This window comes from Gopherus evgoodei, chromosome 3, assembly GCF_007399415.2.
Source record: "Gopherus evgoodei ecotype Sinaloan lineage chromosome 3, rGopEvg1_v1.p, whole genome shotgun sequence".
Lineage (NCBI taxonomy): Eukaryota > Metazoa > Chordata > Testudines > Testudinidae > Gopherus > Gopherus evgoodei.
In genome coordinates, this window is record NC_044324.1 from 210,128,800 (window position 1) to 210,143,328 (window position 14,529).

The 14,529-nt window shown below is 40.0% G+C and overlaps 1 protein-coding gene across 3 annotated transcripts in view; it reads right to left on the reverse strand.

The window, feature by feature from the left end:
• Positions 1 to 3,234: 3,234 nt before the first annotated feature.
• Positions 3,235 to 14,529, reverse strand: part of B3GNT2 (UDP-GlcNAc:betaGal beta-1,3-N-acetylglucosaminyltransferase 2) — a 29,512-nt gene continuing 18,217 nt past the window's right edge. For all 3 annotated transcript variants that reach the window (XM_030557940.1, XM_030557943.1, XM_030557942.1), the window contains exon 2: positions 3,235 to 5,819. In XM_030557940.1, coding sequence (XP_030413800.1) covers positions 4,617 to 5,810 — 1,194 coding nt within the window. In that variant the 5' untranslated portion in view covers positions 5,811 to 5,819 and the 3' untranslated portion in view covers positions 3,235 to 4,616. The remainder of the gene's footprint in view (positions 5,820 to 14,529) is intronic.

Sequence of the window (14,529 nt, forward strand, 5' to 3'; positions counted from 1 at the left end):
CTTCTGAATCCTCAACAAGGTTAAACTTCCTCACACTCTACACGGTGCAATCTGTGCTTTCCTCTAATCTCGCTCCACACACACTCTAGTTAGTTTACTTATTTTAATCAAAATGCACCTTTAATGTTTGCATTTCTTATGCGGCTCTCTATAGCTGCAATAGCCTCCCTCCTCTATTACACCAAATAATCTCACTCCTCTCCTTCAAATCCCTGCTATAAAGTTTTGTTACATCATTCCACCAGTAACAACTCAGCCTTGTTCTTGCTTCAGTCCATGTCCCTTTAATTTGGCCTTCCGACACACTTCATGCCAACTCAACTGCATCACCCTTCACTTTTACACTAGACTGCATGCTTTCTTATGTTTTTGAAGTACCCAGCACACCAGTGCTGCTATTATGATTAAACAAAATAAGGAGCCCGAACAATTTAAATTCACTAACCTTAAAAGTTCTTATATCATCTCCTCTGTCTCTGATCTTTTGTTGTCAGTTCCAAGTTTCCCCTGGCCCCATGTCCAGGGTACACCCCTCTCCCCCAATACACCACTCTTCTCTTCTGCTTCATTTGCATTGTTTTCCCTCAATCCCTGTTCTATTCCATTCTATTCTGGACTCTAATATATCTTTTTCCTATTGCTTCCCTACCACCAACTGCCCAGTCTCTTCCTTTCTCCCTCTCTCTCTAATCACTTTGGGTCTTTCAAATTCCTTCCATACCTCCCCTCTTTCCACAAGGTCCCCGATCTTTTCACCGCTATTCCTGAGCTCCCAAGCTGTTCCCTCTGTAAAGTCCTATAATTCTTCCCTTCCCACTACCCTGAGGCTGAAATCAGGTGATAAGTTAAATCCATTCAGTGCTGTACTACATTCCAGAAAGCAAAATTACTAGAAATATGAAGGGAAACTTCACAGGGGAAAAAAACCCTAGTATAGGACATTCTCTCAGAACAGAAGAGGAAGCATGCAATCTCCTTAATGGAGATAGAGAGAAAATGGGGAAGGTTGCCTAGGTGCTGGCCCTTCCATGTCTAGAAAAAGAACTAGCTACCACCATATATAAAGGCACACCCCCATCCTCACCTACAAACATGCTCCATTCTCCACACACATACACACCCACCCACACAACACTCTATGGGTACATTTTCACTGCAACAAAAGACCTGTGCAGCTGGGCCCCTTCGGCTGACTAAAGCTCAGGTGCCTTAAGCTGCAGGGGTATAAAATTGCTGTGTAGACAGTTGGGCACAGGCTAGAACCCAGACACTGAGACCATGCGAGGTGGTGGGTCGCAGAGCCCAGGCTCCGAATGTCTACACTTCAATTTTATAACCCCGTCCTGAGACTGAGTTGGCTGACCCAGGCCAGCCGAGGTTCTTTTAGCGCGGGGCAAATGTACCCTATGTCTCTGTACCCCACTCTCATTTGCATTTCTGTCCCTCCCCAAGATTCCCATTCTTCAATTTGTCCCCAGTACTCAAGGTTTCCTTAACTGTCTGCCCTCCTTCTGCCCAGTTCTCCCCCTCATCTATATTTCCCCAGATCTTTGCCAGTCTCTCCAGTTCTCTCCTACCCTCTGTCCTACACTAGTTCTCTGGTCTCCTCCCATTTTGTAACCACCAGTTTTGTCAACCCCTGCCCTGTCCAATTTGATATTAACCTCTCCCAGGCCTCTGCCCAAACTCAGTTTTCTTTCAGTTCCTTAGGGGAATGCCACAAAATCCCCGAAAGTAGTAGGGCACATATATGCTATTAGCTTCTCCAGAGCAGGAAGGAGAAATGGGGATCCCTGGGAACTCTTTTGGAAGGGAGGTGGGATTTGCAACAGGCAGAGGCAACGCAGCTCTAGCCATACTTTAAGGCAGTGGTTCTCAAACTTTAACAACCTGTGAACCCCTTTCACTAAAATGTCAAGTCTCACGAACCCCCTCCTAAAAATGATTATTTCCAGGGATTTTCTCCTCTACCTGCACATAGATTATAAAAGCAGTGATCTTGGAAATATAAAATTTGTTTTTAATGACATGCTTATTACACACTATTTATTATTTATAATTACAGTATTTTTATTACGTTATGAAAACGGACACACTCTTCCAAGATCTCATTTTTGTAGCTTGTATCACTTTGAATAAGCCTGTTATAAGACAAGGCTCCTATGTTCCATCAAGGAGTATTAGATGTGAAACAGCATGAAGGTATTTAAGAAGCCAACTCAAAGAGTTCCTCCTACACAAGCTTTCAGGTCTTGAGCAGTCCAAGCAAACAACGCATGTTACAATAAAGCTTAAACTTGTTCTTCATAGTAATTTTTAAAAACAATACTAGCTGCCTATTTAATTTTAAAAACAGCAAAAAATATCCACCCCCCTTTCCATTTGTTATAAGGATTCTTGAAGTCTAAATCTCCTCAGTGTGATAGATATGCTTGCTTTGATCTGCTTAGCTCTTGGAAGTCCAGGGGCTCCGGGCTTATGGCCCCATGCTGGCCAGGGTCCCTAGGGCCAGCTGTCTGCCATTATGGAATTTTTTCCCAAGGACCCCCTGTAACATTTCACGAAAGCCCAGGGGTTCACAAACCTCAGTTTGGGAACCATTGCTTTAAGGTATGCAAGGACCCTTGGCCCAGCCCCAGAGTTCTGCCTATTTACTAGGAGCCTCAAGTGTATGTGGGGTAGAGGTGGAGATGAAAGGCAACATCACTTCCTTCAAGGAAGAGAAGAACAAAAGTTCTAACCTGTGAAGAAAGCCACAATACCTTGGCTGGACATGACTTTTTTTTGGTAATCTTTAAATAAATATAAAATGCTGGGCACAACTGCAATGCTTTAAATTCATCTCAAGCTTCTTTTCAATATCCCCCATTCTGCTCAAAAGCATGGAGGTTAGTATGAACGGGTCTGATTTCTAAACCCCATGATATTTTTCCTAAGGACATTAAAGAAGTCATTAAAAATTATTCTTGCTCTTTAGTATTTAGTGTTGTCTTAACTTACCTGTATTACAATGCCTAGGAAGTTAATACATAATTACCATTCAACATCTGTCTGTCTTTCTTCAGTCTCTGTTGCATTCTAGGATTAAAACAGGAATATGCTGAATAATAAACTCCTAACTGATCACAGTCTTAAAAAAATTCTTTAATACAGCGTGTTACTGATTATGCAGTGAAGTGTTTGATAGTTTTACAGCTTTGTATTAAATACAGAATATACAAGAGACACATGAGAACTACTTAAATCACAATTTTATTTTTCAAATTCAAAAACAATTAACTGTATTTAACATGTTACATCAACAGATTTAAAATATCATGCTCTATTTAAATATTTGACTGACAACAATGTATACAAATAAAATGTTACACAAATATATTCAAGAAAATGTTTTGGTCTTCAATCTGAACAATAAATAGACAGGCACTCCTATATATATATATATACACACATATATATACACACACAGAAGGGATCACTACTTAGAACAAATTCTCATATAAGCAACTGTGGAAATATGGCAAGAAAAGATTTCTAGAGTTTTGGGAAACATGTTGTATGACACATGATGCAATTTCCAAATCTCACTTTCAAAACTTGATGTACTCTGTTCTAAGTTTATCATCAGTTTATAGAAGAGATCTAAACCAAGCTTTCCTGAGTGATGTGCAATTTCAGACTTCAGTTATCTATATCAAATCAAGCTACCTGATGATTGTTTTTAACACCAATACAGAAAATGAGGACTGGCCAGAGCAGCCTTTCATGTGAATAAAATGAGTGACAGAAGAACTTTGATTTGTAAAGCTTAACTGAAATTCAAGACAAAAATCTGCCCATTTGCAAAGTTCAACATAAAACCTATCCTCTCCCATACATGTCCAGCTCTTAAAATGTTATCCCATTTGAAATTATATTGTGATTTTATAAGATATAAAGTATCATTAAAATAAAGGTAGAGATTTAGTATCCTTTCAGATACAGGCAGACATATTTTACATAGCAGATCACATTTGAATGAGAGAATACTGTTCAGGAGTAGCATAGGATAGAGGAAGAGTTACAAAATCAAAAAAACATTTCAATAATTAGTGTAATTTTTAAAGTTTTTTTTTTACTTTGTGTAAAAATTAGACTTCCCCAATTTCTGAATGTTTAAGTTACAAATGCTATTTCAGACAGACAAGTTTTCTCAGGAAAAAAAAGTCAGTGTTTACAGTTTCTACACCGCAAATAAGATGCACTAGCAATGAAAAGTGGGCAATCCATGCTTTCAACATTATGGTGATAGCTAACCATGAATCAAAGAAGAATTTTTAGTTATAACTTCTGAAGTCTATTTTAAAATTTGTAGATGAAATATTAAAACATAATAACTGCTAGGACAGTGGAAAGATTAGGACTAAGTCTTCATGCCATACTCCCAGAAATTTGTTATTCTAGTATTATTTTTACTTTTAGAAGTACTGGACGAATGTTTCTAGCTAATGATTTTTAAGAGAAGTAACTTAAAAAACCATTAAGTGAAAACGAAGAGGAATTTTAATGGTGCAGTGAAGAAACTAGACTCAATCCTGGAAAATAAACTGAAGACACTTCCACGTTACTTTAAACATTTAACAATTTAAGTGTGGATCCTGCAAGCGTGTCCAAATCTTAATCATTTCTTGAGGTTTTCTGCTATGTACTAACATTAAGTTTGTGTAGGAACATATGTTATTCCTGTGTTTCTCTTCAATATCAAAGGTTTTGAAGCCTTTGTGTTTTTCCGGAGCAAGCCCAAGTTTCTGAAGGCACATTCCAGTATAAACGTCGTCAATAGGATAGAGGAGGACCTGGTCAGATGCATTGTTCAGTCTTAATGCCAGATCACCAGAGTACAGAAACCCACCACCTCCCGCGTATGGAGGATAAGAACCTTCATAAACACTTTCTGGAATGTAGTACTTCAATTTTTTTTCTCGATGAGGTCCAGCATCTTTGATCACGTCACCTATAAATAAGTCTTTGGCTTTGTCATTTGATAAACTCTTCAAGTAATCCAGGATCTGATGGGTATTCACAAAAACATCATCATCCCCCTTAAAAATAAACTGGGCATTTGGACATGTACTGCTGACCCATTTAAGAAACAGCACCTCTTTCAGAGTCAAGTTGAAGAAAGTGTCTCTGTAGTTCCAAAGAAGAATGTCTTGGTGGGTTTGACTCTCAAATTTCAACATGTCTGAAAGGTCAGGAAAGTTATCTTCTGGAGGGGTCTGTCCCAACAAAAAGACCCTTACAACTGTTACATCCCCTGATTTTATTTCTTTACCCCAAGATTCCCTAATTGCTTGCCTTCTATCAAAGTGTGGTATAAGCGACTTAATAGCCAGCAGCAGGAAAGGTTTATGTTTGCACTTGTTTGGTTGATCCACTAATAATGAATAATTTCTACATCTTAAATAAAGCAGGAAGTCTTTAAATCTGTCTGGCAACTTTGCAAAGTCATTAACCTCTGAAGTTACTGATGGATCAGGGTCACAGGAAACCAGAACACTAGTATTAGAAATTAAGGCTTCTTCCACAGTCATATTGGAAAGCAAGGTCAAAATGGGGTTGTACAAGAGTTCCAGCTTCTGCTGCTGTTTGTTCCAATAGGCCTTGTGAGGAGTGTATTTCCTCCAGAATTTGCTGCTGGGTATTATAACCTGTCCTTTTGTGTTCTTCTCTTGACCACCACTTTTGGAGACTTCCACAATCACATAAATAAAAAAGTTTACCATCATCAGAATTCCCAGCAGCCTTAGTCTTCTGCGTCCAACACTCATTTCTCATATCTGAAAAGAAAAATGACAGTTAGATTTTATTCAAACTTTTTCAAACAGATTTCTAATTTCATAGGAATACAAGAGGTTTTTTGACCACTTCTAAACCTCAAAGTGCACAAAAGTCAGCAAATCTTGGTTGACATTTACACTGAAAATGAAAAATGAATTTGTCACCCTCTAATATACAAGCTCTTTCTTGCAACTACAGGGGTTTTGGTTCCATTAGAAATGGAAAGTTTGTTGATCAAGAAAACACGCAATGATGGAAAGTTTTGCTTGAATTTCTAAAGCAGAATAAAGCATTTGACCATGCATCTAAATTGTTAGCAAGTCATCTCTTTCCAAAAGATTTACATTAGATAAAATGTTTGACTATACAATTATCAAGGCTTGAAAACTCATTTGCTCTCAGCAGTTGGTAAGCTTTTCTTTGGTAATAAGGGGAGCCTAAGGCAGGGTTGGTTTGAGAGACTATGCTTGTGGATGGGTGTGTTTTGTTTATTTTTGTTTTTTGTCTTTTTTTAAATTAAGTCTCTACCCTTTTTGGTTGTGACATCCTTCCAAATGTGAACTGCTGCAGAGCTCAATTTTTGAGTCTACAGTTTGTCACTGCCCCTAGCTTTCCCAAGCAGAAGCCAAGTGAAATTGACAAGCTTGGCCAGTTTCAAAGCTGCTATTCAACTCTGTGTAGGCAGCAGTGAACCTTGTTTATAATTTTGAATTTCATTCTCCTGCTGGGGAAGAAAATGAGTTGTACCAGAAGGTAGTACTAGAGTAATCTGTAGGAGAGAAGGACTACCAAAAATAATAAAGGAGGGGCAGTATAGGAAGCTACTTTCCTAGTGTGGCAAGCAGAAGGGTAGGGAAAGTAGCTAAAACTCTCTTTAACCCCCTTGCAAGGAGGATTTACTACTCTTCTTCCCCACCTCCCCTCCAAAGCTCTTGAGAAGAAGAGAAATTGATCCCTCTTCGTTCTAATAGCTAGACAATTATGGGAATGAAAGCTTTGAGTTTCTCAGACATGACAGGCTGAAATGAAAGATGAGAAGTATCTATAAGGCTGGTTGGAATTCCTGTGCCTTCCCTATGCTGTAAGTTGAGCTTCTCATCAGGATGATGTCCCTAAACTCACTAGTACTCCCTCCTTTCCCTCAAACATATCTTTTATACTAGCCTCTGATAAATAGTAAGAGTCCTGTGGATTCTATAATTGAACCCAAACTAATTTCAATTTTTTTCTGTAGTCCTATAAAAAAAATTAAACAAAATAATGAGTTAATTTACATTACAAACTTGCAGCAACGGCATGTCAACTCTATTAAGGACTTGTGTAATATACACAAACACACACCCTCCCCTACCTAACAATACCCACATTATGCAAACTACATGAAAATTCTAAAGAGACACCAACATAAGTGGGACGTTACCCAAAACATAAGGCCATATCAAATTATACACCAAAAATTTTAGAAAAAACTAGTGTTTCTTTCATTTTCTAAATAGCTAACAAGGACACCCAAGCTAGCAGCCGCCAATGGGGGGGAGAGACCTGCCACGTCCCTTCCAATCCCCCTCCCAAGAAGGAGAACCAGATCAGACAAGAGAAGCCATAGAACAGACCTTAACAAGGCTGTCAAGAAGATTTTTTTCCTCTTTGTTAAAGACACAGTACCTACTAAATAGTTTTCTTTCCTCCTCTGGCAGGAGTCTTAAAACAATAGTCCACCATCACATAATATTGTTTCCAAGCATATTTTTTCATTTATCATATGAAATCAAACAAATACTTTGTAAGCTCTGAATGTGTTGGCCAGGCAGTGGGACTTGTAATTCAGCTTTTGGCCCTAGGAGGCAGGACTCAGGCTTCAGCTTCAGCCCTTCACCCCAGCCAGTATAATGCCAGTCCTGGCAACTCCTCTAAAATGAAATCGCGACCCACTTTGGGGTCTCAACCCAGAGTTTGAGAACCGCTGGATTACACTGATACATATAAAATCCAAAAGAGATGAGGTATTAAAAAAAACAAAAAAACATCAAAACTGTGCTAGAGACCACTGAGGACAAATAATTTATCCTCCAATATGGCCTGGGAAGTTGTAGCACAAGTTACCACTAATAACACAATTGTTTGGGACTCATAGATTGACAATATGGAAACCAAAACAGACACATGAGAAATAAATGAGCACTATAAGGAAGTGCAAGAATGTGTTTCGGAGATGAAAGGGTAACTACATTTTGGATAACTAAATCAGACAGCTGAAAACCTGGAAGACTGAGAACCAAATTAGAAGGAAAAAAAAAATCTAAAAAAGTAGATGGTAAGCAACTTATATTCTCCTTTGAACATTTCACTCTTGCTGCACATAAAACGTAAATGAAAAATGATAGGATTAAAATAGGACAAGCACAGAAAGTCAAACCACTCTTGAAAACAAAGGGAAAACTCACAGCATTTACTAGTCAAACCTGCCCACTATAATAATTTTCAGGGCTGGACACGTGAGACTTTAATTCGCCCCCTTGTGTGTGTATACAGTACGATACAGTCTTGAATTATTTTATTGAATACTATTTTTCCCCCCTCACAGGACTCCTGCCTCATTCAGTGCACAGGATGGACAACGCTCTCAATGGGAACCTTTCCAATATTCTCTTTTCTCCTCAATGTGTGGCCCCACACAGTTCAAACCCTGCTCTGAAGACAGAATTCTTGATTTCCTCATGGGCTTTTGCTATGGTGCTCTTCATTGTAATATCAGAGTGCTTCAAAAGCATTAATAAATTTATTTTCACAACACCCACCAAGTATGGCTATGGGGATGATATTATTCCCATTTTACAGATGAGGAATTAAGGCACAGAGAGATTAAGGTCAAAAGTGACTACTAATTTTGGGTGCTCGATTTGAGAAACCTAGGATCAGATTTTGCAGAGTACTTCACTGCAGCTGTGGGCTAGTGTACACTGGCAGCACTTTAACATGGCTTGCGTAGTCACAGCAGAGCGCTGGGAGACAGTTCTCCCAGCACTCTAAATAAACCCACCTCCCCACAAGAGGCACGGCTCCCAGCACTGGTGCATTGTTTACACTGGTGCTTTACAGCGCTGAAACTTGCTGCACTAAGGGGGGGTGTTTTTTCACACCCCTGAGCGAGAAAGTTGCAGTGCTGTAAACTGTCCACGTAGATAAGCCCTGTGAGTGGCCAGCACTTCTGCAAATCAGAATCTATGGTCACAAGTTAGGCATCCAGAAAGTGAGGCGCACACAACTGGCAACCACATGTACGAAGTCTGGTTTAAGTGACTTGCCAAGTGCCATACAAGAACAGAGGTAGGGAGGGATAGAATCCAATCTTCCAGGGTGGTATTTCACAACCTTAACTATGAGACTATCCTTTCACTTCCTGCAATATTTTCCCTCATTCATTACAAACCTTTCAACTTCTTCAAAAAATAAGACAGGGATCCTAAAGCCAGCCTCCATCACTACCAGAGGTGATTGACCTAAATGTTCCATGGGAATGTGCTGATTCTGTTGAAAGTTTCAATAGGAACTAGGCAGCTCCTCACCCTCCCAGTAGTCCACCCAGCAGACATTCAAGGCTTCCCAGATTGCCCACTTGGCAAGCTTCCCCGTGAGCAGGATGCCAGGCTACTCAGCTTTCCAAGCTGTCTGGCTTCCCCAGGAAGCAAGGCAGCCACATCCCCAGGTGGGATGCCAGAGAGCTGGGAGCCAGCTTGCCAGGGAGCTGGATGGTTAGTTGGTCCAGAAATTATTTTTTAAAAATTCTATTTTTTTCTGAAAGTGAATTTTTCAAAACAGTGTCTGTTCTGTAGAAAATTTCTCATTTCTGACATTTCGTTCTAAATCAGACTCGTCCATTTAATAAACGTGACTTTTCCAAGGGATGGAAATTCCATTTCCTGCACAGCTCTATTCACTACGCAGTCGTGATTCACCTCTAGAGCAGGTCCATCTTGTGCACTGATTGAAGTGGGGTCCTGTTGACAAAAAATAGTAAGCCATCATGTAATTAAAGACTTCATCATAATATCTATGCACAAGAGGAGTGAATTAAAGTTACACTGAAAACCTTAATTCTGGTATTCTCTAACTTTTAAGTGCTTGCATGTTTGTCTTTGCAATCATAATGTTCTTTTACTGTAAGTTTTTAGTATTTAATTTCCTAGTATTTCAATAAAGTAAATTGTTTAAACAGATTCCATCATGTAGCACCACATTAACACACACACACACACACACACAATTGTCCATCAGCAGAGTCGGAACCTCTAGAAATGCCACCACAGCCCTTTGCCACTTGAGCTAAGAGAGTAACTGATAGAGGATAACAATCTCTTATTGCCATGTAGACCAGCACTAGAGGGAGATGGCACACTTTGTCAGTGGGTTTTTACAGATATTTGCTGACAGCAGACAAATGGTGAAACTCAGGCTCAGAAAGGAAGTGTGCTTTATTAAGCATGTGTGAACTACAATTTTTCCCCCCAGTCTTAACTTAGCCAAAAAAATTATGGATTTTCACAGGAACAGCAAATGGTACATCATTGACACAAAGTCTCTGCTCCAAAGCAGGGCTAGAGCTTCTCAAAGAAAAGGTCACCAGAATTTTAGCACTGCAAAACAATATTTTCCCCAGCCTCGTTCTTGGAAATGGCCAAATTGTTTCAGCTGACACTTTCCAAAAACAGTCAACCAAGATAGACACCAAGCATGGATAATTTCTGCCCAAATTGGTTAAAGTCTGGCAACACAGTAAGCAACTGAAAACGGGTCTTATAATGGGAAACGTTGGTCAATCTTAATAGTCAGTATTGCTGGTCCCATCTATATTCACATCAGCAAATTTCATAAGAACTACCAGACTGGGTCAGATCAATGGTCCGTCTAGCCCAGTATCCTATTTCTGACAATGGCTAGTGTGAGAGAGATCATACAGAACAGGGCAATTTTGGAATGATCCACCCATGTCTTCCACTCCTGGATTTTAGAAGTCAGAGGTTTAGGGGTGCCCCAAGCATGGGGTTGCATCCCTTATCATCTTGGCTAATAGCCATTGTTGGGTCTATCCTCCATGAATTTATCTAGTTCTTTTTTGAACCCAGTTATTCTTTTGCCCACCACAACATCTCATGGCAGAGTTTCACAGGTTGACTGTGCATCGTGTGAAAAAGTACTTCCTCTTGTTTGTATTAAACCTGATGCCTATTAATTTCAAGTGCCTTGTTTTTTGTATTGTTGGAAAGTGCAAATAACACTTCCTCGTTCACCTTTTCCACACCATTCATGATTTTTTAGACCTCTATCTCTTTCTCTCTCTCTCTCTATCACACACACACCCCTTTTCTAAGCTGAGCAGCCCTAATTTTTTTGGCCTCTCCTTGTATACAAGCTGTTTCATACCTTTGATAACCTTTGTTGTCCATCTCTGAACCTTTTACAATTCCACTATATCTTTTTTGAGATGGAGTGAAGAGAAATAGACACAATATATGTGTACACCTGTGTAGCAGAGTGATTACCCACTCCTGCCCTGCGGGGCTTGAAACAGCCCAGAAGAGGGATGTGGCTGGGGCAAGAAGCCTGGGCTGATTGGAGGAAAGTAGGCTCAGCTGGGGCCATACCCCAATCAGGCCCAGCTGGCCTCTATAAAAGGCTGTGAGCCAGAGGACCAAGCAGTCTCTCTCTGCCTTTAAAGGAAGAAGGGCCTGGCTGCAGGGAGCTAGATACAGGGTACCTGAGTGAAACAGGGCTGGGGAAAGGCAGAGGAGCCAGGGAGCTCCAGCCTGGAAAGCTCCAGGCTGCGGCCTAGCAGAAAGCAAACAGGTACTGGGGGTTGCAGAAGGCAGCCCAGGGGTAGACCAAGGCAGCAGGTCCAAACCCAACCTTGCCAGTGATGAGTAGGCTGATACTGCAGTCTGCCCCAGGGCATGAGGGCTAGACCATTGGTCGGCAACCTTTCAGAAGTGCTGTGATGAGTCTTCATTTATTCACTCTAATTTAAGGTTTTGTGTGCCAGTAATAATGTTAACGTTTTTAGAAGGTCTCTAAGTTTATAATATATAACTAAAGTATTGTTGTATGTAAAGTAAATAAGGTTTTTAAAATGTTTAAGAAGCTTTATTTAAAATTAATTTAAAATGCAGAGCCCCCGGATGGGTGGCCAGGACCCGGGCAGTGAGTGTGCCACTGAAAATCAGCTTGCGTGCTGCCTTCGGCACCTGTGCCACAGGTTGCCTACCCCTAGGCTAGACAATGACTGGCAGTAGCCATAGACTGAGGAAAGGTGAAGATAGTGAGTGGGGGTTCCCCTGGGAGGGGGAGACCCTGATGCTGAAAGGGATTACTGCCAGAGGGCAGCACCCCAGGTAAACAGGGCACTGAGGTCCTGGGAGGGACATGGGGCCACAGGTAAGGCAGATCACTGGTCTGCAGAGGGCACTCTGGAGCAGGAACGAGCTAATTCCTGGAACAGACCAGCAGGAGGCACTGCAGGGGTGAGTCTGCACCTATAAAACCATGGATTTATATAGTGGCATTATATCTTCTGTCTTATTTTCTGTCCCTTTCCTAATACTTGCTAACTTCTGTTAAGTCTTTTTGGCTGCTGCCGTACATAGGGCTAAGTTTTCAGTTAACTATCCATGGTGACTCCAAGATCTTTTTCTTGAGTGGTAACAGATAATTTAGAACCCTTTATTTTTATATATAAAAATAAAATTGGGATTATGTTTTCCAAACTGCATTACTTTGTACTTACCATCATTGAATTTCATCTACCATTTTGCTATCCAGTCACCCCGTTTTGTGAGATCCCCCTGTAACTCTTTGAAGCCAGCTTTGAACTTAATTATCTTGAATAATTCTATATCATGTACAAACTTGGCCACTTCACTGTTCATTCCTTTTCCACATGATTAAATGAATACACTAAAGAGCATAGATCCCAATACAGGTTCTTGAGGAACCCTACTGCTTACCTCTCTCCAGTGCAAAAACTCACTATTTATTGCTACACTGTTTCCTTTGACTTCAATGTATTTTAATTATTGTTATACTACCACTGCTGAAGAGATTATTCTAAGGACGGCAGGCACCAGCAGCGATCACTATTGACAAAACAGATTCAGTTATAATTCATTTGTAGGATAAGTATAAGCCACTTTTCGAAGTAGAGCTCCATGCAACAATGCAAGTTGTGTGAAATATTTTGTTGAGTAATAAAGATCAGGAATTGGAATTTTTTTAATTAAAATTTTATGAACATACTGCTTCTTCACAGTTTCTAACTATAATTTATATATAGTATGATTAAGTTAATGGCTTGCAAGACAAACAGATCACCAATTTTTTTTAAACTACAGCAAGTAACTCTTGAGTACATTATATTTCTTTTAAAAAGTGGATTTAGTAGGCAGAAGGAAGAGCCATTTGAACTCCTGTAGTATTCACCATACAGGATAACAACTATATACTGAGTCACTCAAACTAAAAAGGAAAAATTTAAAACGGAAGAAGAAGAAAATGTTCTTTTAAAGGGTAAGTCAGTAGCACTCATTGCTGAAGGATTATAATTTTGACAAGTAACTCCGTAAATTTCATAAAAGATAGCAACTGCAGTTACACTCGGTAGACTTTACAATTTTAAAACTTCAAGCTTGAGGACATAAGATGTAAGGTTGCCAGCCAACCAGGGGAACTGGATTTACAACTCCAAAACCAGTAACACAGTCCACCACATGTTTTTCCATTGTGTAAACAGGCACAGATGTGTCTTAAGACCACTCTTGTTTTCCATCTCGTCTGTTGATGTTGCACTGACTGACCAAAATGCTAGTGGTGTGAATTTTGAGTCCAGGCAGCTTGCCAGCAGCAACAGCTCCAGCAGCATAAAATGTATTAGAACAGTGTTTTTTGCGACTTATACTTAAGTAGTAGCAATCTGAGCAGGTAATGAGGACAGACTTTACTGAAGAGGTTTTAACTAGAGCCAGTGAGGAAGAGGAGGCATTAGCATCATGGAAAACTTTTGCCATTCAGACTAGACGACCATAATAGTCTTTTCTGTCCTTAGACTCTATTATAAGAACTGAAGAAGTATGCCCAGAGGAAGCCAGAGTGCTTCTGACTCAGTCTTTGTCTACATTGGATACTTTTACACCAGTGTAGCTACACTGACATAGTTGCGTCAGTGAAAACCCACAACATAGACATATCTACCACTGTTTCAAATCAAGGAAAAATGCACCAGCCTTGTTGCACCGGTATAAAAAGATACATACACTAGGGATCTACACCAGTGTACCTTTGCCAATGAAAAGTATAGATTGATCCCTGCTCCCAGCTGCAAAAAAAGAAAAAAACAGTAGATTCTAGTCTTTCAGCAGTAGTCAAGGACTGGTGTAGACACAAATTTCCATCTGTTTAGCTAAAGTTTAAACTGTTTTGAAAACACTTTAGTTAAAATAGTGCAAGTCCAAGGGTTGATAAGGCCTGTGTCTGGATTCTGGAGTTTCTGTATGACTGAATCATCAATTTCAAGCTTTTTTTTTTGTTTCATAAGGGAAGTACTACATGCAGAAACAGATACAATCTGCTGCTGAGGGTGCACAGTAGGGCTGAGTAGGGCTGCAAAAAAGGGGTTGGAGGAGGAGAATGCAGAAGAGAAACGGCTACCATAATAGCTTAGTG